This window comes from Mytilus californianus, unplaced genomic scaffold (assembly GCF_021869535.1).
Source record: "Mytilus californianus isolate M0D057914Y unplaced genomic scaffold, xbMytCali1.0.p SCAF_6, whole genome shotgun sequence".
Classification (NCBI taxonomy): domain Eukaryota; kingdom Metazoa; phylum Mollusca; class Bivalvia; order Mytilida; family Mytilidae; genus Mytilus; species Mytilus californianus.
In genome coordinates, this window is record NW_026262712.1 from 82,874,536 (window position 1) to 82,902,356 (window position 27,821).

General features: G+C 30.8%; 1 protein-coding gene across 4 annotated transcripts; it reads right to left on the reverse strand.

Moving 5' to 3' along the window:
- Positions 1 to 222: 222 nt before the first annotated feature.
- On the reverse strand, positions 223 to 27,683 carry LOC127705184 (extracellular matrix-binding protein EbhA-like). 4 transcript variants are annotated; one of them, XM_052209448.1, is made up of 10 exons: positions 27,517 to 27,683; positions 16,180 to 16,348; positions 12,505 to 12,645; positions 11,714 to 11,949; positions 10,643 to 10,743; positions 9,425 to 9,475; positions 8,405 to 8,521; positions 7,749 to 7,869; positions 6,777 to 6,874; positions 223 to 5,245 (listed from the first exon to the last, which is right to left on the reverse strand). In XM_052209448.1, the coding sequence occupies exons 1-10, from the start codon at positions 27,554 to 27,556 to the stop codon at positions 3,284 to 3,286; spliced, it is 3,036 nt and encodes a 1,011-aa protein (XP_052065408.1). In that variant the 5' UTR covers positions 27,557 to 27,683; the 3' UTR covers positions 223 to 3,283. The 4 variants fall into 4 exon arrangements, with proteins under 4 accessions (XP_052065408.1, XP_052065411.1, XP_052065412.1 ...); XM_052209451.1 differs by lacking the exon at positions 27,517 to 27,683 and adding an exon at positions 20,789 to 20,952; XM_052209452.1 differs by lacking the exon at positions 27,517 to 27,683 and adding an exon at positions 19,554 to 19,769.
- Between the last annotated feature and the right edge of the window lie 138 nt (positions 27,684 to 27,821).

Consider the following 27,821-nt stretch of genomic DNA (forward strand, 5'->3'; position numbering starts at 1 on the left):
GATAAAAAAATTAAATAACGCTAAATTGACAACAACACTTAAGAAAACTGCATCTTTTATTGGTCGACATGTTTCACCGATTAGACCTGAAGACGCCAATCTAATTGGTGAAACATGTCGACCAATAAAAGATGCAGTTTTCTTAAGAGTTGTTGTCAATTTAGCGGTATTTTATAGAAAAGAAGATTTGTTTTATCTACTGGGATCAAGTAATACAATAAATGAGTGAAAAGTGTTTTAATATAAATTAATAACAATATTCCGAGTTTAGACTACCAGTAATAATTAATACCATTAATACATATAACAAATATCTCTTGATTACAATTAATAAATAGGCAAGTTACTTGACTCTTATCACAATCATAATTAATATCTTATTATATGCTGTACATAGTACAACAATTACAATAGAACAAATAAAGCTGTTTTAAAATGGCACATCTGTGTTGATATTGAATAGCAAAATAAATAAAGGACCTAGGTATTAAAAGCATATAATTATTAGAGAATTTCTTATTTTTAACATTATGAATACTTTTCTTGTGTATCATACTTATAAGACATGAATATAAAGCATTTGTAAAGACGATGGAACATGATTTAAATTGGATTATCTCCCTTTTACCAGAAAAATAACTTAAATGACCCGAGAACACAGTTATTTCATAGTGTATTTCTTTAAGAAAAAAAATTCAAATTAAAAAAATCGCAATTGCTCTATCTCATAAAGATTTTTACAATGTAGTGTACTACCTTTGGGACAAACTATATAAAAATTATAGAGTAGTCTATCAGCTCTAACTCAAAATATTGACAATTCTATGTTAAGGGGTCTATAATTCAGACATACCAATTTTTAACCTATTTCAACTGGACCAAATCACTACTTTATTTTAAAATATTTAAAAATTCATCATCCAAATTTTTTTTTTAACATGTAATTTCATCCCCTACTGAATATTTCATGCATAAAATATAAAGAAATAAATTTGGAAAAGTGTATGAACAAAATTTGCAAGATATACACTGTCCATAGTAAGAACTATATTTGTAGACAATCAAAGGCAGATAACTGTGTCCTCGGACAAAATGTTCCATTACTCATTTTTAGTACCAGTATGTCTGATAGGTCCAATATGAAAGTAAGGTATGATTAATGTAAAAAGTTTGTCTCTAATAGTTACACACTAATTAATGTTTGTCCTTGTATAAACATTTAACATGAGCATACTGAAAAAAGTGCTCTGGAACAGTTACATGACCAAAATCATGATTTAATATTTTTCTGCTCTAATACTTAGTTACATGTAATGCTGTACATTTGTATATCAATTTGAATCAAATTATGTTTACTTTTCTAGAAATGAAAGAAAGAAATTCAAGCAAAGTAAAATAACTTTTACGTTAGTTGTTTTTTGGTTAATAACGGTATTAAATTTCTAAATCTGTAAAGTTAACAACTTTAATAATCAATTAGAATTAAAAAAATTCTATTCACGTACATATCAGTCAAAGAAAAAATATCAACTGGACCTCCTGCACTTTTTTGTCATTAGCAAATTCAATATACAAAATTTCACTTAACCTTTTTGTTCAGTTTCAACAAATTCCATTATAAATCAAATTTAAACTGGTCTTATTGTCAACCACACAAGTTGTTGCAAATGGTAATCACCTCATATTTAGGCAAGTGCACTTTAGTGAAGAATACTTTGTGACAATTATATTAATTTGAAAATAACTTCAAAGTAAAATAGGTACATTTTTAAAAGAACAATCCTCTCTGGAGAATATAGAATCTCAGTCTCTGTTCCTACCAGAGTCAGAATCTCAGTCTCTGTTACTACCAGAGTCAGATACATAAATTGCTTCTCTAAGTTATAATTAGTTGGGTGTTGTTTACTTTACTGAAAAAGGTTTCCAAATTGGTTAAGAAAAAATTTTTTTTTTTTAAGTTTTCTTTTTTTTCAACTTGATAAAGAATTTGGGTAAAATATCATTATCATTGAACATGACAAGCTTTGCAAATTTCAGACCGAATGTTGAGTCAGACATAAGTCACTTTTAATCATGCATTAATATCTGTCACAACTTTATGCATTTCCTGTACTTCATTTTCTGATTGGTTGATCTTAGGAAGAAAACTATATGTAAAATGTTCAACAAAATGATCCAGCACCAAATAAATAATAAATTAATATAATATACATCTAAAATGAGGTAATTTATATAAAATAAAGGTAAAGGTTTGATCTCTAAAAAATCTTATTGATTAGTACCGGGAATTTTCAGCGATGAGTTTTACTACATGTGCATTTATTCTTAATTATACAAGAAATATGGTTATCATTCAAATTGAAAAAGGTACATTTTGGGGATATTTTGTCCATAATATTCATTAATATCAATGAGAAATTGTATATGATATTATTTATGATAAATTTTCTAATTTTCTGAGTAAATGCTCTAAAAAAAATGATAATATATATAAACTATGGCATGGTGACAGAATTTTACTAATTTCTGGAACATTCTGAAAAAACTAAAATGTGCAAAATAAGAGCCCCAAAATTTTGTTGTCATCAAGTATGTTATCACACAATACATTATTGGGCAGGGGCTGTGCTGTATACTATTTCCAAGCACATGTATGTGGAAGTAAAATGAACTGTGTTGTTTTGATAACTGTATTAACTGTCATTTCATGGCTACTTAACCTGTGACATTCAAATATTTTTGAAGAAAAATAGTTATGATTATTGAAGAACAAATATTCAAATAATGAATATATAAATTGCAGACATTTTGAAATATCTTTGGCCCCAAATTGTACCTTCTCCATATAATTCTTACATGATCTGTCTTCTTTGACAATGAACAATATCTATTAAATCATTACCGTAAACAGTTTTTTCATCATTTCACACAGTTATCAACATTTTAATGCCTACTGAAATATTGAAAGGGAGTGATTTTGATAAAGTTTCAAAAAGTGAAAGCAGTTACTGGTCATTTCTTTGTATCACATTACAGAAAGGGAGATAACTTTTCAGACATTTAGCTGATAATGTAACCTTATAACAAAGTTTTATTTACAAGACATAATAAAAGTTATTATACACTACCGTTACTCAATTCTGATTGCACAGATACATTTGTAACATTATGTTTCAGTTAATAATTAAACTGAGCACTTAATTCCCTGTTACAAAAATAGACATCAAATATATAGATTTCCTCCATAATAAATATCAAACAAATTTGACATGACACTACCTTGTTACTGACATATATCAACAGCTTTTTCAACAATTTCACTATTACTTGAATCTTCTCGAACAATGACTCTTGACCCTACAGGTGATGAAGATTTTAAACTATGTCTATATGCTAACTTGACATGTTTTCCAGAACCAATTTTTTGTAAAAGTTCTGGGCTGACATATTCTGATGGAAGTTCATATCCACTACATACATTTTGAGGCACCATTGACCTATTGGTTAATCTCTTATAACGAGGGGAAGCATAGCCATAAGGTACAGGATTTAATGTATTTATCAAGTCTTTAGTCGTATCATCAAATTTCTTTTTATGCTTAGGTGGTTTTTTAAATAATCTTTTCCTACGAATTTCAACTGTTTTTTCAGAATCTGAACACATCTGACTTTCATCTGGCAGTGTTTTTTTCAATGTTAAGTTCTCTACTTGTTGAACAACAGTGTCAACTTGAGCACTCTCTGTATACAAACAGTCTCGATTCTGAGGTGAATCTGTTTCATTAGCTTTTAGAATGTCACAAACAGCATTGGCATTCTGATTTAAATCAAGTGGCTTTTCACGTTCGAGTGTTCCTATTAAACTAATGTATGACTGGTCATTTAAAAGAGACCTTGTTGAATTGGGAGGTACTTCCCTGTCATCCTCACCAATGGTTTCCTGGGGTGATTCAGATTTGGAATTTTTTGCATATCTATTATGTATCAATTTTAGATTGACTTTGGCTTTTGCAGATGCTGAACGTTTCTTTTCATTCTTGTCTTTTTTCCGCATATTCTTTTCTGATTTCGATCTTTTGAACCTCTCTGTTTTTTTATCATTTCCTCTCTTACTGTCCTCCTTAGCACTTGTGGTTGAAATCAATTTTCGGAACCCTGTACCAAGAGCACTCTCAGATTTTATTGTTTTTATTTTATCAGCTTTGTTTTTACTGTCATCAGAGACAATGGAGTCTAATTTTTTTGTACTTGTAAAACCTGCTGGTTCACTTCTTGTGGTTAAGAGTATATCAGATGGCAATGGCTTTTTATTTTCAGAACATGAGTTTACAACATCTTTGACAGCATTTTGAACTACTGAACTATTCAAATTTATATTACTGTAATCTGATAATGTTAATTGTTTAATACCATCTTTGACACTATCAACATCATTTTGTGCTTGAGTACTTTTAACATCACTGTCACCATAAAGAGTTATTTCATTAGCGGTTGAATCATTTATCACATCAGTAGTTTTGCTTTCCTGTTCAGATACAGTTCGATCTAAAGAAGGTACTACGTTGTCAGTTAAATTGATCGCTGTTTCTATAGATTTTTCTTTTACAACAGAGTCAGAGGTATCATTAATATTCTTACTTGGAGATACTTTCTCCCTATCAAGTGAAGATATTTTCTCCAATAATTTAGGTCTACCTACTGGAACATTCTTATCCGTATTTTTGGTTGTCTTGTTAGATAATGGTGCCAACTTTTCTGGTGATACTTTCATTTTTTCACCAGTAGACAATGGTTTGGCTTGTGAAATTTTTCCATTGCCAAATTTACCATTTGGAGGACGTGTTGCCATTGCACTATTTCTTCCTGACAGATACTTGTCTAACCTAGCTGGAGCTGGTGATCTTGTATTAGGAACCCTTGTTGATAAATCCCTTTTTTGTCCATTATTATTTGTGCCATTTTTCTTAATATCATTTAGAAGACGATTAGGTCCATTTTTAATTGTTGCAGTTCCCATGTTGTTTTTCATTGATCCAGTACTTCTGACTCCTCGTCTTCTGAATGATTCACTCTTATATCGTTTATCATCATCAGAACTACTTTCAGATGATGAATCTGTCTCTGAATCAGAAGATTCGTCAGATGAACTCTCCATACGCCTCTGCCAAAAAGCATTTGTAATAGGTTCTGTTGTAGCTTTTTGTTTTGGTCTGTTAGCTGCTCTCTTAGCATATTCAGGAGAACACTGAAAATATTAGCAAAGTATAAGAAAAGTGTGATCAGAAATCATTAGCAAAAGCAATCACATTTGAAGCTTTTCCTTGTACCAGGTACATAGCAGCAAATTTTGTTAAAAATCAGAAATGCTTTTCACATAATTATATTTCCATGAAGATTGCCTTATTACTGTATTAACCAATTATGGACTACTAATATTGTGATTATATGGATGGATGCATGATTGTTTAATGCCCAGTTGCAATTTAAATGCATATTCAGGGCAAGAACATGTTAATGTGATATGAATGATCCCTACTTTGTTCTAAGCCAACATGCTGAGCCAGATTTTTAACATTCACAAGGTAACAGTCTACAGGAAGTCATATCATCCTACCCAGACAAGTTATTCTGAATCTGGGCTGACTGGTCTTTGCTCTTACACGTGTTAGTGGAGAAACAGCAAATACTAATTTTCACATCTTTGGTTTGACCCTGCCAGGGATTGTACCCACAACCTCCTGCACTCGAGACAAACACACATTCTATGTGATAAGAAGATCATAAACTAAGATGCAGTAGCTTAATAATAATCAGAAATGATACATTTTTCTTTAAAACAGATAAAACTTAATCAAAATTATATTCGATTGCCGGTCTTTAAGGCCTACAGTGATATTTGTCAGAGGATTAAGGAATATTGATTATCAGTGACTTGACAATTTTTCTACTTTCAGAGAAAGTATTGGAGCATTGACTTTGATCAATAAAATTACAATTAAAATTTCAATCCACATAAAGTTATATCATCATGGTTGATTATGCAGTGAGTTTAGTTGTTATTAGTTTTTATTGTACATATTTAGGAGTACAGTGCTGTATACATTTTACCCATATAATTCTATTTCTATAAATCATTCAGTTATTCAACCTGCATGTAAAATTAATGATAATTTCTAGTAAGGAGAAGGTATAATGAGCCATCATTTGGTCCCTGAAATTGTTATGATGTTAATGTTATTGATAAATGAACAGGTCAATATAATCTGGCCACTTAAGAGCAGAAAGGTCACTTGTAAATTCACAATGAGGTCATAAACATGTTGAAATTTACATGCTTGACCTAAAATGGCCATTTTACACATAGATTTTGGTCAAAATATATATGAGCAACAGTAAAAAAAGATATTTTACACACATTTTACATCTTTGTAAAATACATTTTGTAGCAAAATATCTTTTTGGGTAAAGCTGTTGCTAATATCTTAATATCAATGACAAGATCTCAAAATGAGTCTATTTTGACTGTTTTTGATGTTTTGCACTAAATGTAAGAATTTTGAAGCCCTAACGCTAATATGAAGACAAAATTCAAAAATAAAAATACTGATGTCGGACAGACCTTATAAACATCTAAAGGTTTTTATTGATTGATTTAAAATACTTTTTGATTTTCAAATTCAAGGGGCCAAAAAAGTGGTCTTATCATACTTTCTCCTTTAGTTCTATAATGATCAAATATTACTGCAAAATTTTGACAATTATATACTCAAACTTACAATAAGAAGTGACCCTTCATTCTGTATAATTAGTTGTTCAATTTCAGACTTCCATCCTGTAATCCCAGCAAACTTCTGTACACTACCAATTAAATCACCTAAAATTCAACAAAACAATCTCATGACTATGCCCTCAATCTTCTGACACCATTTCTTACAGCTTTAATTTCTTGAAAATATATTGATTTATTTATAAAAAAAGATGAATAACATATTGATAAAATCCTTGTTTAAGTTGCAGCACTTTTTGTTTGATAATTTGTATAATTCAGAATCAACAAATTACTTGTTGACAACCCTGTCAGACTTATAAATAAAATATCATGTAGTTTGATATGTAATTCAAACTTCCCAATTTCTGATTTTGATTATGCTGTACAGATTTAGGTGTTTTAAAATTAAAATTCATAGGTCTCAATTTAAACATCAATATCTTGAAAAGGAGTAGGTGGATTAGGGCCATTTGGCCTCAATAACAAAATCATGTGATTTTTGCAAATAAAATAATTGATAAATATGTTAGAAGTTTTAAACTGCAAGGTCTTTCAAATATTATAAACATTCACAGACATTTAACAGTCAAAAGTAAGCATATATCTGCATAAAATGAGGAAAATGCATAATTTTGACACATTGTGGGGTATGGGATATATCAAGTATCCAAATACCAAAAACATATTTACATGAAAGTTATTGCTCATAAAGACAAAAAAAATTAAACTATTTAGTTTATTCTTGCATTCACTGTATACTAGCATGTCCAAAAACCATTTGAAAATTGACCAAAATCTATGCATTTTCATCAAAAGTTGTCTAATGTCCTAACTATATTATTTGGGACATGTTAAATCCTTAACTTAAACTATTTTTTTTTTATTTTTATGTTTGTTCTCCTATAATATACACATAAGCATAATCTTAAAAACAAGTTCAAGTTCATTGAAAAATATACTATGTTCTTCAAAATTTTACCTGATGCTACAACATCCTGAGACCGTTTTCCATTTTTGAATGGACCAACAGCATTCCAGTTAAATAACACACGTGGTACACCATACTTCACAGTATCTATAATACCTGCAAATGGCTGCACCTAAAATTATATCAACAGATTCCATACTTCATATACAAATGTTATTGTTATTTCAATTCTAGTTTATGTGATAACTCAAATGTGTTTTTATATTTTTTACAAGAAAGGTACAAATAGTGGCCTTGACTGTTGGACCTACTATTATCTAAGGTTGATGTCAATGCAAAGTAGAAATGGCTATAATCTGTATTTTTTTCCAGGTGATTCTTTTGAAAGAAGTTCTAAGATGTTTATTTTAGAAATGGTATGGACTAATTAATACTTTCTGGAAATTTTTAGTTTTTTATACTTTCTGTAAATATGGTGGAATGAAATTATTAATTTAGGTGGATGCAATGTTATGAATGTACAGTTGCATCTCATTTTGTCAAATGCAAAGGAATAAATTAATACACATACTATATTTGTACTTTTTTTCTAGAATTTGGTAGTCTCGATGAATTGGGATGTATTTTTTTCTCTGGTGGTTCAATTTCAACTTGTTACGTTCTGTCCTTTTTTCATTTTTGTAACATGTTTTTAAGTAATAACTTACCTCTAATGAGGTTCCCATAACAATGACTAGATCTGTTTGTATCATGTCTCTGAGGTACAAATAAAATCTCTGTGGTAAGTCTTCTCCAAAAAATACAATATCAGGTTTTACAATACCCTGCAATTAAATTCAAATTCTGATTATGATCCAAAATATTGATCCATTTAGTGAGTATAATATAATTGCTCTGCTTCATTGAAGAGCTAATCTAAAAATACCTACAATTTAAATGTAATTTTTTTAGATGTACTAGATTTCACTATTTTAGCAGTACAATGTACCTATAAAAGTGATTGATTGATTGATTTACAGTTGTTTGTTTAATGTTAAGTGGCAAATATTTCAGTTAAGTTAAATCTAGTTAAAAATAAATGGAGAATGTGTCCATGGGACACAGATGATGCCCCCGCTTGCATATAACATTATAAAAGGGCATAACTTGAGAACGGTAAAAGTGACGCCATCCAAATTCGAACTTGATCTGTGTTTTGTGGTAATTAGCATTGTGAATAAATTTCATAACATTTGGTTGAGGCAAACTAAAGTTAGAAAACTGAAACCAATTTTGGGACGTACGGACGGACAAGGGTAACACTTAATGCCCCTTCCAGTGACCGCAGGGGAATAAAAATCACCAATGTACATTTACATATAAATGTATTATGCATGTAAAAATCTTTCAGTTAAATCTAGTTAAAAAAACACCAATGAACATTTGCATGTAAACGCATTATGCATGTAAATCCTATGAGTATGAATGAAAGCAATTGTGGAAAAGGGTCAACAGAAAACACCTAACAATGGAAGGCATCTGGAGGGTCACATACAGTCTTCAACAATAGACAGGTGTCTTAACTATCAGTCTAGCTCTAAATCAACTGAAGTGAATTCATTTAACAAAGATTACCAAAAGATCTGCCATCAACACTGAATTCTTTAAAAGGACAAATAACACTAGGAAACAACCAAGACATCCACATAGATTATTGATATTAAACAGGCACTATTTGTTCTACTTACAGGACAGCCTCTTTTGCCACATTTTGGTAATCTGTCTTTGAAAATGCTTTCCTAAAAAATAAATAAATTCTATTTATAGTATACACTAATATATCTGATTCTTCATTTATTTTAATCAGTTAATACAATTATCAAGCAGTTACTTCACATGAAATAGCAAAGATCATTTTTTCTCAAATTTTCATGCTTTTTCACATTTCTCGATCAGTGTGATAAAAATATTTCTCATCTCTAGAGAAAATTTTGTTCTCGGCAAATGATTGGTTGAAATTCAATTATGGAGTCAAATTTTCTTGATTTCTTCTGAATTTTCTATTGTGACGCCAGGAAAAAAGGCGACCATGCCTAATGACGTCACATATAAAGAACACAACTTTCAGCAAATCTCAGAAAAGGAGGGATAAACTTTTATTAGATATCTTCTAAAAATCATTAGAGAAACAGATTCCACCACTATATCTCGTGTATTACGATATTTCTCCACTCTCAACAGTTAATTTTTAATTTATCTAAAATGCTAGGCAAGCCTCATGCTTTAAATATTAAAATTAAACTGTCTGGAGTGGAGAAATATCGTAACACACTTGATGCAGTGGTGGAATCTATATATTTCCTGAGTAAATGTATAATTATCATTGTCTTGAGTAATAAGTGTTCAAATGAGTATATTGTGGAGAATGGGATGTTTTCCTGTCATATCTAATCAATAATAAAACTATCAGTTGGTTCAGATGAAACACAGATTTTGTCTGAACAATTTACAAGAATCTATCTTCTACATGGTATTATAATTTCTCTATCTTAAGCAATTTAGATTCAATATTATTAAAGAATTTTATTAAGGTACATTGTGGTGTATTGTTGCTTTTTTATTTTTTTGAATATGGGCTCTGGTTTCTAAATTTTTTGAACAACAAAAATACTATGATAAAAAGATTTTTAATAATAATCTGGGAAATACATTTTGTACAAAACAAATGTCACATGAAACAGATTTATGCTATTTTGTGATTGTGGCTCATGGAAACCAATCATGTAGTTTTGTGGATGGCTTTCAAGCAAAGAGTGAATATAGTTTTAAGATTTACTAGACTGGTTTGATACAGATAGAATTCACTTCTATTTGCTTCAAGTCTAAGATTCCCTAAACTCCTAAATATGTAAAGGCTTAAGTGAAAATTTGACCAGTTTTGAGCAAAATAGTATGTATAAACAAACCTTGACTTCTGAACCTTCTTTCCTACTACCACATATTGTACATGTAGCCCAGGAAAATGTCCCATGAGCCTCTACTAACTTCTCTGGTGGTAATCCTGCCACTGCAAAAATATAATGAATATAAGAGTTTTCTTTGTTCATTTAGGGTAATGTATAAATGAATTGATCTTTGCCACAAGTTTTCTACAACCTAACAAATATGATACTATTTCAATCACAGTGAGATACAAGAGCAGCTATTTTTTTTCTACTGGTCAGGGATAATTCAGTCCAACTTTGGTTTAAATTCTACCATATCATTTCCCCCCAAAAAAATAAATGAACTTTAAACTGTTATAATAAAATATAGCATTGTCAGCAGTTCTTAACATTGTTATTCCTACTAAAACTAAATCATATATGTCTAAATTATTTTTCATGAGTAATTAGGACTTATTCCATTTAACAAAATGTGAGAGGATATGAAGGGAAGTTTTAATTTTGGATAAAGGTTGACAGACATTTATGCATGTTAATATTTTTATGTGTACAAAATTACTCCAAGAAAGTATGTTGGTTGTCAGAGGATTTTAATATCCCTTCCTACCCTCCCACATCCATTGTAAAGAAAAAGACTATAGTTTTTTTAATAATGTTTTGAGGTGGAAGAAATTTAGAAGTCCCTTATATATTTATTCACAACTAATTTTATCTTGTCCATAAAATTACATTATTATTGAATACTGTATGTTGACCTCTAGATGTTTTTTTTGGTTTTCTATGATAAGAAAAATAATAAAGATAATAATTTATTTTTATTTTATGTAATTATTATGTCACATATTTATTGCCATACATTTATTCATAAACTTTAAATTAAAAACAAACAGCCATTTGGCTCTTGAGATACATGGCAAAAAATAAATACATGTTTTAAAAATCCAAATTTTTTTAAACTGTATCTAAACTGCAGTTTGCAATAATTTTTAAATGTTTTTCATTGCACAGAAAGCAACTTTTTTTTTGCTGTAATCTCAATGACGTATACCCTACTTCTTTTATTCATATATAGAATATATCCTTTACACCTACATCTCTCTAAACCATCAATATTCTGTGTGTACATGCGGAGTAATTTGCCCTTGTCATACAGCATCCTCAGGAAGTAGTGTATGTAGTTTGGCCTGTACTTCCCTGATGGGTATAGTTCTTTTGCGAGGGTGAAGAATGGTTTCGGGTTATGGTGGAAATAATCTATGTCAAATATAGCCTCTGGGTATGGAATACGATACTGCTGGAGGTTGTCATACAATCCTGTCCCTGGTGTCCTATGCAAAGATAACATACACATTACTGTAATTTCTAAAATAATGTAGATAGATACTAAATATAATAGGGAAAAATAGACAAAGTTTGATGGCTCTGCCAGCTTTTCTTTTGTATTCGTAGCAAGTACAAATGAATTTGATATTTTCGGACAATGTACATAAATTGTTTTTATCCTGTAATTAACATTGATGCATACATTTATTCATTTTTTTCATTCTCAAATGTGATAGTGTGCTAGAAGTGAAAAACAATGGAAAACAACATTTTATGGTTTGACAACAAGATGATGTTATGCTTATTTTCAACGTTTTTTTGGTATTTTTTCACCTATTTTATGTCAATTCTAGCAACAACATATCATTTTTTTTTCCCACTGAGTTAGAGAAAGGAGTTTTTTTTTAGATAATTTTCATGTAATTTTGGATAGATCTTTTATCAAGATATATTTGTGTAAGTTGAACAGTTAAAATGATTTTTTTTTTTCAGAGTTCAACATGTAAAAGTCAAATGTAAAATTTTAACAAAGGACATTTAATTATCAAGTGAAAATTTACCTAAAATCAGGAATGCCACTAGGGGTACTAATTCCAGCCCCTGCCACAACAACCACATTTTTTACCACCTCACTCGTCAGTAATTCAGAGACATCATCTAGGGTTTTAACTGGCTTCATCCCTGCACTGGTGGATAGCCTTCTGAAAAATTAACATTATTTATTCAATATAAAGGTATCTGCATTCTTCAAAACAGGAAACTTTCTACCAATTTTTTTTTTAATTCTTTTATCTCTTTTAAGCATAAAAATTGTTTGTTATACTTATGATGTTTAAATACATGTATATAAAATGTTTTAGTATATTAGACTTATTTGCTGTATACTTACCATTATATTATTCGTTTGCAACTCAAATTTTTTTTTACAGGAATAGGAAATTATTACTGTATTCTGATTCAAAACAACAAGAATGTTTCCATAGGACAACTTGCCCACTGGCACTATAACATGTCTATGTTCATTGAACAGTGAAATTGGGGTTAAAGTGGTAATTTGGCAATAAATTTTAAAAACTCACTTAAAAATAACCATCTTTACTCATTTTCAATTTGATGAGACTACAACTTCATGGTCAACTAACTTTACTAAAAACTTTAACCTGTGAAAGTACTAATTTCACACTACCACATTTCTATATAAAAGTAAGATGTGGTATAATTGCCAATGAGACAACTCTCCACCAGAGACCAAATGAAGTAGAAGTTCCCAACTATTAGTCACCATACAGCCTTCAACAATGAGCACTACTCATAATAAGCTTTAAAAAGTTCCATTTGAAAAATGGACCTCATATAGACTAACAAATCTTAGCGTTGACCAATGAACCATGAAAATTAGGTCAAGGTCAAATGAACCCTGCAGGACAAAGATATACATCTTACAATCATTCCATACACAATATACAGTTGATCTATTGCTTATAGTATCTGAGAAATGGACCTTACCATGAAAACTTAATGTTTATCACTGATCAATGACATGAGGTTAAGGTTAGGTAAACTTAAAATGTCTGATGGACATGGATACCTTGCAACGATTCTATATACCAAAAAATCGATGTCATATTACTCCAAATAAGTGAGAAAATCATGTAAAATATACTATATTGAAATGTCTCGTCTGCTTTAATGACCATTGATATTATGTAGAAAGTCTTAAGGTTAAAGGTTTTACTACAAGTATCACATAAACTTAACATTTTTAAATATCAATGGCTATGAGGTCAAGGTCAAATAATCCTGTCAGACAGACATGTACACCTTACAATTATTATTCAATATACCAAATATAGTTGAGCTATTGCTTATGGTAATTGAAAAACAGACCAAAACACAAAAACTTAACATTGACCAATGAACCATGAAATTGAGGTCAAGGTCAGATTATACCAGCCAGACAGACATGTACACCTTACAATCATTCCATACAACAAATATAGTTGACCTACTGCTTATAGTATTTGAAAAACAGACCAAAACACAAAAACTTAACATTGACCAATGAACCATGAAATTGAGGTCAAGGTCAGATTATACCTGTCAGACAGATATGTACACCTTGCAATCATTCCATACACCAAATATAGTTGACCTACTGCTTATAGTATTTGAAAAACAGACCAAAACACAACAACTTAACATTGACCAATGAACCATGAAAATGAGGTCAAGACCAAATGAAACCTGTCAGACTGACATGTTCCCCTTGCAATCATTCCATACACAACATATAGTTGACCTACTGCTTATAGTATCTGAGAAAAGGACCTAATCATGTTACTTTAACCTTGATCACTGATCCATGAAATGAGGTTGAGATCAGGTTAACTCTGTCTGACGGACATGTAGATGTTGCAAGGAACCCATATACCAAATACAGTTATCCTATTACTCATAATAAGTGAGAAATTCACATGACAAAAAAACTTTAATTTTTTCAAGCAGTCGCTGAACCATGAAAATGAGGTCCAGGACAATGGACATATGACAGACTGAAACTTTGTGAAGCATCTAGGTCTAGTACCTTCTGAAATATAAAGCTTTATATAAATAGTTTACGCCGCTCCGCCAGATAGTAATACCTAAGTCTCGCATACTGCGAATTTCCTAGCAGGCGAGACAAAAATGAAAAGAACATTAGGAAAGGTGCACCACGGAAACTACAGAACATTAGGCATCTGTATAAAAGATATTTTCATACTAAAAGTTTAAGCTGCCGTTCATTAAGCATCCCTATGTCTTGCATTCTGGGACGAAATAATTCGTAAGGGTTCCGCGGAACACAGTGTCTCGCCTACTTTTTCTGTTAATCGCAGGCTCAACAAAAATGAGGAAGTTAATCAATAAAAATATTCCTCTTGATACTATCTTTTGATTGTAAGAACTTTCTGTCCAAGTTTGGTAAAAATCCAGGATAGTTTATGAATCTAATAAATGTTTAAAAACTTTATCTGCAGACTGAATGTAATGTTAACTTGAAGAAAACAAAATTTCCTTCTAGATACTAGCATTTGATCATAAACAAGCTTCTGTTAAAGTTTGGTGCAAATCCAAAATAGTATAAGAAAGTTATTAAAATTTAAAAAACTTTAACCACAGAGTGAATGTGTTGTTTCCTGACAGGAAATCTAAGTCCATTTAAAAGTAAAATACGGAAAAAATGGATTTATTATTTTACAAAATTTCCTTCTAGATACTAGCTTTTGATCATAAACAAGCTTCTGTCCAAGTTTGGTACAAATCCAAAATAGTATAAGAAAGTTATTAAAATTTTAAAAACTTTAACCACAGAGTGAATGTGTTGTTTCCTGGCAGAAAATCTAAGTCCATTTAAAAGTAAAATACGGAAAAAATGGATTTATTATTTTACAAAATTTCCTTCTGGATACTATCTTATGATCATAAACAAGCTTCTGTCCAAGTTTGGTAGAAACCCAGGATAGTTTAAGAAAGTTATTAAAATTTTAAAAACTTTAACCACAGAGTGAATGTAATATTTCCCAGCAGAAAAACTAAGTCCATTTATAAGTAAAATACGGAAAAAATGGAATTTTATTTTTACAAAATTTACTTCTGGATACTATCTTATGATCATAAACAAGCTTCTGTCCAAGTTTGGTAGAAATCCAAGGTAGTTTAAGAAAGTTATTAAAATTTCAAAAACTTTAACCACAGAGTGAATATTTGTGGACGCCGCCGCCGACGACGACGACGCCGACGACGACGCCGACGGAATGTAGGATCGCTATGTCTCGCTTTTTCGACTAAAGTCGAAGGCTCGACAAAAAGCAAAACAAAAACCTGATATTTTATCATTTTAAACTATTGTTTTTTTTCAAGTCAATAACAACAAATATTTTCCTTGTCAAAGGTCACCAATTCAATTGATGCCAGTTATATATCTATGAGAAAGCTACCCAACAACACAATAAAACCAGAAGAGATTTGAATGTAACTATATAATAAGAAACATCTGTCTAACAACAACCACTTTATCAGGTTCAACTACCTGTTTATTGTGGACAATTTTTTCACAGGTGTATTTAGTAAAGTCAATCTTGAAAACTGTATCCTTTCATAATTGAAACTATCTTGCAACATGTGCAAGAGAGAAAGAGTAATCAGTTTGAAATTAATTAAAACATTCAATCAAATTAATTTATTTCTGTACAAACCTTGCCCTATTAAGTCCTCGCTCCAGTACATTTGGTGGCTTTGGTAAGATAGAGGTTTCTGACTGTGTCTTGTAAACTGGAGTACTATTGGCATGTACACCTCTACTCTGAGCCTTCAAGCCTTTCAATGTCTGAGCTGAAGGTGGCCGTCCCAATGATGGGGCTACCACTGAAATAAAAAGAATCCAATGTTATGATAATATTAATCATTAAATTTTAACAAGTTTGTTAAAACCCAAAAGTGTAATTTGTTTCCTGGAGATAAGACAGTTCTTTGTTTGAGATATTTTTAAAAACACTTATATTCCCTTTTAAGCCTATGATAATTAAAATGCAGAACAATATAAACCATTAATATCTAAAACTTTAAATGAATTGTAATCTGTCTACCCTATAAATAGGTCATAAAATCTGGTTCCATTATCTTTTCTCTCCTTTTCCCTATTATTCTTTTTTCTCTGCCCCTTTTTATCCCTTTCCCTTTCTACTTCTTTACCCTGCCAACTCACTAGTATTTTCGATTTAAAAATATGATTACATTCATTTTGTTAACTTCAATTCAAAACAACCTATATGATATATTGTTAATATTTTCCTAGACCAGAAAATGCATTAAATATTTTGCCACTGGAATTTAAGCAAACAACAATCAATCAATTAAAGTAAAATTAATTCATGTTTTTGTTCCTCCGTAGCACGGAAAGGGTAAGGAAGGCAATAAAAATGTTAATATCTAAAATTTCAATCTTGAAAATCTGAAAATCATTTATAATTTGTTTTAATTATCATGGTATTTATTGATTTTTCATTCAGCTGAAATATTTAAACATGAAAACTGAATATGAATAAATATGAATGCAAATTTCATGTAAAATGCATTTATATAAGGTTTTATGGGACAAACATAACAAGAAAAAAAATACCAGGTAGAATTTAATATACCTGGATGAACCAAATCTACTGCATATTAGAATCTAACATATCATGTTGATATGATAAATCCTACATGAGGAGTTGTGTGGACATGGTACGTGCTGTACTTGTAGTTCAAGGGAGAATAAACAAAAAATTAGAGAGTGAGAGAGAGGTGGTGGAATTTATTGCAGTTTTCACATATAAAATAAAGGAAAATGATGTGTTATTTCATAAAAATTGTTGTTTCTTTTTTTTCATTTCGGAAGTAAGGTATGCCCACTTTTTCTCCTTTTGAATCATCCTTGTCAAGGGCAAAATATGCAATTTGAAATCATTATTCTGTATAACATAAAAAAAAAATAAAATATTTAAATGAATTGAAACATTTTTTTACCCATAGCAATGGTTACATACCATATTTTATTATCATCCAAGTCTGAATTTGAAAATGAAGTTGGTACAGACTTACTTCCTCTCCTAAACCTTGTTTGAATGGTGCCAAATATTCAAATAAACTATTTCTACTTTTAACTATTTTTCTTGTATAGCATAAACACCTTGCAACTCAAGGCAACCTATCACATGATTGAATTGATATACTTGTTGTTGAAATCAAACTTCATATTATGGTAATATATAGATATAGTATGTCTCGGCTTTTTAAATTTAAACCAAATACAAGAGTTTCATATTATAAATGTCGTTTAAATATGAACATGTATTTACCTTTTATTGGTGGGAACATATCATCCAATCTTAACAAAATATGGTAAAAAAAATCTAAGTCTTAAAGTACACAAAATATATTTATATCTTGATAGTAATGCTTCCCAAAGTGTGAACAACAAAAAATGCAACTTTTACACACAGTTGAAAGCTAAGGATACATTAGGTTTTCAATTAAAGTTTAATCAGATCCAGATATTGATTTCAGCCCATACCCACAGCAAAGCAATTGTTAACATAATAACAATAGAGATACATGAAATCATGCCATTAGCTACTGAAAATTTCCATTCAGACTTTTTCATATTTAATAAAGACAGAAGATCCAAACATTTTCTATTCCCCAGAGATGTTAGAAAATCCAATTATTACTGAATATTTGAATAGCAATGACTATGCAGAATGTTTCAACAAACAGACATGAATTGAGTGAATGCTTAAGTATTTCAGGGGCCTCGGTGGCAGAGTGGTTTAAGTAGTCGAAATACTGTATCACTAGCTTGTCAATACTGAGGTTGTGAGTTAGAATCCCACACATGGCAGGTGCGCTTGACTCCAATCTTAATTGACTAGGGTTGTCAGTTTTCCTACCGAAGGTCAGTGGTTCTGTCTGAGCACTCCAGCTTCCTCTACCATTAAAAACTGACCGCCACGAAATAGTGCTGAAAGTGGCGTTGAACAACAATCAATCAATCAATAAAGTATTTCATTGTTAGTTTTTATCATATATGATAAAATATGAGCAATAGTCTGAGATGATATGTCACTTTAAACAATGTATTAAATGAAGGTAAACTGTCTATTCCATAGCCCAAAGTTTGGGCTTCAGAAATTATATCCTTAGACATGTAAGGTATCCATGAAGAATTTTTTTGGTGGTTACAGAGAACTGGTCTTAAATTATCAAAATCCGGAAAATTTGTCCCCACTAGTCCAAATTTCAACTGGATATTGGATAAAATCTCTGCAAAAGGTCTTTTGAAAATCTGCATCAAAGGAATTTCACATGTATGTTTTATTGTTATAATGAATTCTTTCCATTATAAACATTCTTTCTTTTTGGAAAGAGCACCTTTGGACCTTATTTCCAACACCAAAATGAAAGCTTTGCATCTGCACCAATTTTTTAAAAATGCAGTATTTTTTCATTTGTGCCAAATTTCAAAAATGCATGTAATGCTGGCAAACCGAAGAGATTAATACAAGTAAATGATGATATATACTGAATAGGAAAAATATCTTAATATTATTTATAATATTTACCTGTTTTACTGGTGTAAATGAAAAATGGTTTGTGGCTGCCCCAAATGAATTGCCAATTGGCACAAGTGCAAAGTCCCCCACCAATATACCGTAGCTATTTTGAAGTAGACAAAATGAAGTGTACCAGAATACTTTACCTATCAAGTAAATATATACATGATATATAGGAAAATCAAAAACTTATCACATGAGATAAATCTTTGCCTTCAATATTGCCAAAGTAAAGTCCAAATTGTCAAAATCAAATTTCATGTACACCATACGTAATTTTGCTTTTAAAAAAATCAAATGCAAACATCGAAGTATATTAACAATTTAAAAAAAGAAATTACATATGATCTGGACCAACTTTATGTTAAAAATCAACATACAATAAACTGGAACTAAAAATGAACACTGTCCAGAAAAGATAGATAATCAAAATAGAAAAGATTAATATCTTATTTTTAAGAAAATTTAAACTGACTAACCTTATTAGATTTAAAAGTCTTTGGTCTTTATGTCATAAATCCAGATTACTATTATAAATCGTTTGACTTTTGAACATTGATCAAATAGTATCGATTTATAATGAAAGAATATGTAATATTGAATCTTGACTATTGAATTTCACTTAAATTACTTTGACTGATCAAGTGTACCTGATAGTAAAAGAAAAAACTCAAGGACATGTTTGCATTATATCACACAGTATACAGTGCATTCTATATAACCTTCTTTCCAATTTATGTATGACATGATTTAAATGTTATGGGTTTACACAATATACTTTTATACATATTCCGGGGTATGCATATTGCATCTGATGATCATAGTATCCTTTATGACATAATAAGATAGATTCTGTTCAAATCTTGACACATGAGTAGTGTCTGCCCTAAGACCTCATCATTGGTTGTCTTTAGTTATACTGGAGATTATATAATACATTATAATTGTATTATATGTCTCTGGTTATATTTTTTAAATGTTTGTTGTCCTTTAGGGAATTACAGATCTTTGATATCTTTGTTAATTTTATGCTCAACTTTTTAATCTCAGGAAGATTTAGGGTTTGACATATTGTAACTAAATATAGATTTTTTACTGTTAAAATATATTAAATTTAGTATGTGGATATTTATGATTTTAGTACATCCTTATTTCATACATAGATCCCTTTAACTATGTCTATGCTTATTCTGTCAATAAAAGGGGTTCAAAAGGAAGTCTTTCTAATACATCCTATATGTAAAGGAAAAACGGAAAATGAAGATTCCTAATTTACTATGTATAATAATAATAATAATGGACATTTTGCCAGGTCAGAAAATAATAATGGACATTTTGTCATGTCAGAAAATAGTAATGAACATTTTGCCCAGTCAGAAAATAATAATGGACATTTTGTCAGGCCAGAAATTATAAATGGACATTTTGCCAGGCCAGGAATATCAATATCTAAATGTGAACTACAGTTTTGATTATCATAAAGATATGGATTTTAAGATTTAATGTGAAAAGCTACATGTATCTATTGTAAATTACATATCTATTCCAGGTATACATAGTTTTAAAAAAATAATGCAGGTCTTTCAACTTCATATGTTTTGAAAAAATTACAGAATCCCAAGCATTTGGATGTCATAACAAGCCATGAATTATGATTTACAGAACAAAGAAATTACTTCAAATTAATTAAAATATTCAGTATCTAAGCACTTACCATTTACAGTAATATCACCTGTGATATGGTATCAATCGATCTTAAGTAGGCCAACATTTTGTGATTGGCAAATTAGTTAGTTTCCTATCAAAATTTAACATCATAGTTATATACTTTATATATAAAAGCAGGTTCAAGCTAGGTAAATAGGACAATTAAAAAGATGTGTATCTATCAGGTGTTGATCAAACATTTGTAACACCTAACTATTTGTATTCTTTCAAGGACCATGAATTTATGAATACAGATATTGTACATGCTTCTTGGTAGTGATTTAAATTTTGTATTTTTATTTCAGAATAGTTGAATAAAAGATTAAAATTCAAGACTCTTATGTTATTTTTTTGGAAACTCAAGGTTCAAATGACAAGCAAATGGTTTTAATGCAAAACTTTAATTTCATTCATTTTAATATTTAAGTGCAAATATACATAATTGTATACCACATTTTCAACAAAACCCTGTAACGTATGACCAACATGTAATTTTATCAAAATGTTAAAATCAAATTCATACACAATCTTTCACTAAAATAAGCATCTTTCCATTATATTGTAAATGATAGGCATTTCTATCAAACTTATCTTGTTCACAATCATGTCTAAAACAAAAATTTTCAAATTGCACTCTTTACCAGTATACATATAAGTTTTTCTATAAAATCCTAATAACTGTATTTCGGGGAGAAAAAAGAAGTCAAGAACTGTTTATGCTTTAATTAAAGTCAGTCTGATTGGAATAAGTAACTCATTGATACCTTGATAAAGTGGAAAAGTGGATCTGGAATACAAGCATAAAAACCGGGGTTCCATCAATTGCCAAATCTTGGAAAGTGCTTGTCCCAAGTCATGAATGTAACAGTCAACAAGGGGGATGGGGGTTGAAAATCAAATAGACATAAAAATGCTTAAACAAAACAAAAAAGCCCAGCAATGTAGTGATTACAGTATTGTTATGTAAAGTAAACTGCATTTTATTTCTGGCTGGAAAATAGGAAATGGGGTTATTGGGTAAAAACAATCTGCCCTCTCTAAGAGTGTGTGAAAATGATGCTTATATCCCCAATCCATTATTCTTCCACATGTGTATGTTTGACCTAACACTTGATCTTAAATTGAAGTATTATGATGTGGAAAATGTAATAATGGCAAACTACATTTGCACTAAATAAATTACACTTGCACTAAATAAACAAGCAATGTAAATTGTTTATTTCAGAATATTCCATTATTAGCACAACTGCTATTTCTTTACTAAGCTATAGTCCTACAATCTTGATAATTATTCTATTGTCTCTATCTTTTACCCATTATCCTAAAATCATTTGCAGATTTTAAGGAAGCACCATTAAATGCAATACTCTTATGAACTGAATATATATTGTAGACAAATACATTATTGGAAAGTTGATTCCTGACATATAGATAATAAAATGCTCTGCAGGACACAGAGGTCGAATCCTGAACAGTTAGGGCAAGTATGGAAACTACATTCAAGCTTGATACAGCTCTGAATTTGGATTGTAAAGGTTTCTGACTGATTGTGGTAAAAGAACTCAAAAATTTTAAATTGGACTTTTACCTACAACAATGTATTATGGTCCAATATCAAAAATCTAAATACCTAAAAGATAAGACATAACTTATAAGCTAAAACATTGTAAGGGAGGTAACTCTTAATGTAAAAAAAACCAAGCAAATGAAATTGATCAAACATAGACAATTCAGTATAGCAAAAACCCCTACCATTCAACTTTTGTTGAAATCAAACAAAGTGTCATTTTGGACCCTTTGGACCCTGATGTGGACCAAATTGAAAAATGGGCCCAAAATCCAAAATCTAAATACATTATTAGATTCAGAATATTGAAATCAATCAAAGTTTAATTTTGCACCCTTATTTGGACCCACTTGAAAACACGGATGAAAATCAAAATTCTAAATACACAGTAAGATTAATCATATCAAAGAACTCCAATACTTCAAGATTATTCAAACCCCAATGAAATTGGTCAGAAATAAGCAATTCAAACAAAGTTAAAAAATTGATTGTTTTTTACCCCTTTTTGTTCCCTTATTCCTAAGCGGATACAGCCATAACACCCAAATTCATTCCAACCTTCCTTTTGTAGTATGGAACCTTGTGGATCAATTTCATACAAATCCATACAGTTATACTCAAGTTATTGTCCAGAAACCAGAAAAAAATGTTTGCTTTTGGCCCCTTTTTGGGACAAAATTCTTACACCGTTAGGCCATAACCCCAAGAATCAATCCCAACCTTCCTTTGCAAATTGTAAATTTTTGCAGTCGTTTAATAAAACAAAGCAATGGGAAAACATATGACACCAGTACAATCAAAAAATTGACTGCTCTTATGATAAAGGGGACAACACCAATAGTTTGTTTACTTTGGTAGCCATACTGATTAAAAGTTATTTCTAAACCACAACAGTACATTTTTAAGAAATAATCTGTTAAACTATGTTATGTAAATATTTGAAATATAATATAATATGCAAATACATTATGTAGTTTTTTTTCATTATTTATCAAGATAATTGCAATAGAAGCTGTTACAATGAAATTTTAAAAAAAGTTAATCTTTGCTGCATAATGATAAAAAGAAATTGGTATGTATACAAAAGTAGTCATTAGCATATAAACATATATATATATATACCTTTTTTTCACAAGTAACTTTTTTATCATGCTGGTCTGCTCATTGGCACAAGAATATCAATAAAAAAATAAATGGAAAATGTGTCCCCATGGACACAGATAATGCCCCCGCTTGCATACAACATTATAAAGGGACATAACTCAAAAACAAAAAAAGTGACGCTACCCAAATTTGTACTAGATCTGAGTTTTGTGGTAATAAGTATTGTGTAAAGGTTTCATAATGTTTGGTTGGGGCAAACTTAAGTTACAGAACGGAAACTAAAAATTTTGCAATTTTTTCATTTATAAAGGGGTATAACTCTAGAACGGTTAGAGTGATGCTACCAAAATTCAATCTTGATCTGTATTATGTGGTAATAAGCATTGTGTATAAGTTTCATAACATTTGGTGGAGGCAAACTTTAGTTAGAGAACGGAAACTAAAAATTTTGGAATTTTTCCATTAATAAAGGGGCATAACTCTAGAACGGTTAAAGTGACACCACCAAAATTCAAACTTGATCTGTATTTTGTGGTAATAAGCATTGTGTATAAGTTTCATAACATTTGGTTAGACAAACTCAGGTTAGAGAACTGAAACCAATTTTGGGACGTACGTACGTACAGACGGACAAGGGTAAAACTTAATGCCCCCTCTGCTACGACGGGGGCATAAAAATTGTCTTTGCATGAGAATAAGATTTTAAAGTTATGCTTGTTCATGTTAAAAATTTAAATATATTTAAATATGTTTGTAGTCAGATACGTCATAAATTATCATTTGGACTACGTATACTGCTTCAACAGAAAAACCTACAAAAAGTATTTCAGTTTATAAATAGTAGAAGGGTCAATTCAAGTTAATATCATGGCTCTGAAAACCTATAGTATAAAGTATTTTCAAAATTTTAACAGAATCTGGAGGAAAATATGTCTTCTTTTCCATGCTTGTATAAGATTGATTTTTGGTGTTTTAAAGCCACTTTTGGGCCATTTTGTGGCGGCCAGTTTTTATTGGTGGAGGAAGCCGGAGTGCCCGTAGAAAACCACCGACCTTCGATAGGAAAACTGACAATCCTAGTCAATTAAGATTGGAGTCAAGTGCACCTGCACTAGCGGGGTTCGAACTCACAACCTCAGTGTTGACTGGCTAGTGATTACAGTAGTAACTACTAAGACCACTCGGCCACCGAGGCCCCTGCTTGTATAAGATGTTGCATACAGTTTTTAAAAAAAACAGGGTACATGTATTTATTTACTCAGAGGGCACTGAATGGGGACAATTTAAGAGCACCCTTAATAGAGATATACATCTAAAGGCACTGCTATGGGTTGGGATTTAAACATGTTTAATCTTAATAAAAGTAAAGATATATTTACTACCCGGTAGATTAATAATTTTTTATCTTTCTGTGGTAAATCTATAAAATGATATCTAGCTTCTAGGCTATGTTCATAGTTGATAGTGTGACTAACTCTTTTTATTTAATAACTTTAATATTGGCCCCAGGCAGCCAGATTGTGCATTGTACATGTACAATGTATGTGATGATCTATTGTGAAAGTATCAGGACCTGCATGGCTATGAGCGTAGGCAATGCTTTTTACCTGAACAACAGTCAGTGCCAAAGACCTTATGGGTCTTTTAATGTTTACCAATCAAAGCTACCTTAACTTTTAAAAAATCTTTATAGGTCAATTTTTCAAGTTAATTCTGGTTTTTTTTTATTGAAAAGTGTGTTTCTTTTTGGTATTAGAAACCTAATCAGTTGCCCTGTAAACAGCTACTTTTCTTCAGGAAAGGTGTTTAATTGTTGCTCTAATAAAGCACTTTATTAGAGAATAACAATATGACAGCTGAGAATGTGTTGTAGTTATCTTTCAGCTATTCTCAACATTTATCTGATTAAAATTCTTGAAATTATAACTCAAACGATCATCTGATTCCCTACGAATTTGTTCTCTGTCTCTTAAAAAATGTTCAAACATACAGCAAATATTTGTCACAGTTTGATAGAAGAAATTCAAATTTGTGCATTTTCCCATACATTTCCTTTGTAACAATGCATATGTTATTACATCAAGGTGAGATGGAATTGTTCAATGATGTTACAAACGCCAATAGACTATTTTCATATTACTGACTTTTGACTCCGGATTATATAATTTGTCGACTGGTTACCTTGGACATCATGGTACCAAGTCAGGTAAGAGCAAGCTAAAGAAGTAAAACCAAGCTTTCAATCGGTACAATTTTTGGGGAAAATTACCTGCTTAACATTTTTTTTTCACTACAAAATCATCGGAAAACAGAAAACTTTCCCCTCAAATTACACCGATTATATGTTTGATTTTACTTATTTTGGTTGCTCTTACTTGACCGAGTACCATGATGTCTAAGGTAACCAGCCGACAAATTATATAATCCGGAGTCAAAAGTCAGTAATATGAAAATAGTCTATTGGCGTTTGTGACATCATTGAACAATTCCATCTCACCTTGATGTAATAACAATCTGGCTGGCTGGGGCCAATATTAAAGTTATTAAATAAAAAGAGTTAGTCAGACTATCAACTATGAACATAGCCTAGAAGCTAGATATCATTTTATAGATTTACCACAGAAAGATATAAAATTATTAATCTACCGGGTAGTATATATGCTGTGTTAAATGCATTAGTTTGAGGTATGTTAACAAGTAAAAATATTCCCAGACCATTTTTGTGGCTTTTGATAAGGGATTCTAGAATTCTAGTCAATTGGGCACCCATTAAAGTCAATTCAGCACCTAGTCAAATCAGGATCTGGTTAATTTGGCACCCGAGGTAGTTATTTCGGCACCCAAAATTAACATTATGTTTTACAAGTAAATTATTGAAGGCTCCTTTTTTCCCCCATAATTATTTTAAATATTTTCACTTGAGGTGTCAACGTATATTTGTTGCACGTATCAGAAGTTCCAATCGAAACTTTGTTATAAACAATGGGGACATAATGAACCTATATTTCATGACAACGGGATCTGCACATTACTAGTAAACATGGGCTACAAGATTGGTGCCAACTTCATTCATTTTATATTTTAAGTAGACAGGAAATGCAGAAAAAAAATAATTTATATATTACAATGATTAAATTAGTTTGTATCTTCATCTGTGGATTTTACACAACAGCTTGCATGGCTTCTTTGTTTAATTTTTTTTTTTTATTATAAAAGATCAAAAACTACCTGAATACTGTTAATACAACAAACCACTTATTCAATATTGTTTGTTATTGATATAAGTTCATAAGTTTTTAAAGTGATTACCAATCAAAACATTATTACTAGAGTATTGAGAAACTTCAAACAAAAGCCAACTGATTATTGTTTATTTTTACTGCTAAATTACATGTGTTGAGTCTTTAACAATGTACGAATTGTACCTCTGAAATTGTAAGATTTACAAAAAAATATAAATAATTAAAAAAAAAAACAGAACTATTCTCAAACAAAAAGGAAAGAAAACCGTAAAAATAATATTAGGTGTCAGTTGAAAAACCAAATGCTGAAATGACTTTGAATAGGTGCCGATTGGACTAGATGCTGATTTGACCAGGTGCAGATTTGACTTTGTCTATAGGTGCTGAATTGACCAGGTGCCGATACACCTTATCTCTATTTGTCCGCCATTGCTGGACATCATACAGGTTCCCGTACAATATAAAATGTCTGAAGCCAAAAACGAAAAGTGATTGTTGTGTGACATTGATAGTTCAAGTGTAGCAGTTCTTGGGGCAAGAGTCGCAGATTCCCAAAATATATATAGCCATAAGGTCTATTGGACTTGTAACCAGTCTTCTATGGCCATACGGGTGTCCTGGGTGACAAAATCAAATAAATTTCTTTAGTTTTCGAAACCCAAGAGATTAAGGAAAAATCAGTACCTGACTAAGGGTGTCCGACAGTGAACGAGAGTTAAAAGGTGGATTGACAATTCCTGTCATTTTTATTCGGCTGTGGTAAGTCAATGACAGAAGTCAGAAAGCAAAGATTGAGAGTGCTCGCATTTCTCATTAGCTTACCTTTCTCGATTGCAGCCATCAAGGAGGAAACTAATCTCATTTTATAGAAAAATAAACGTTTGGAATTTTCGTCTCATCTTTGGACAGGAAAACCATTATTTACTTTCTAAAATAGTAAACAAATGTTTAGAATTCCAAACAGACGCCATTGCATAGATACTAGACCATTTGAGCCTCTAAAAGAAAAAAGCTAGTATGAAACCTATGCAACAGTCCCGAACTCGTTTAGTCGAGAATGCCGATGAGAGCGGACGTGAAAATTTTTGCAGAGAGAATCCTTCAACATCATTGAAATTATTTTGTCA

Bases quoted from the DNA above. Each gene is read 5' to 3' on its own strand.
- LOC127705184 (XM_052209448.1), bottom strand. From the start codon at position 27,556: ATGAGATTAGTTTCCTCCTTGATGGCTGCAATCGAGAAAG. The intron at 16,349-27,516 runs GTAAGCTAATGA...TTTTTATTTCAG, and splicing joins GATGGCTGCAATCGAGAAAG to TGGTAGCCCCATCATTGGGA. The intron at 11,950-12,504 runs GTAAATTTTCAC...ATCTTTGCATAG, and splicing joins AGTGGCATTCCTGATTTTAG to GACACCAGGGACAGGATTGT.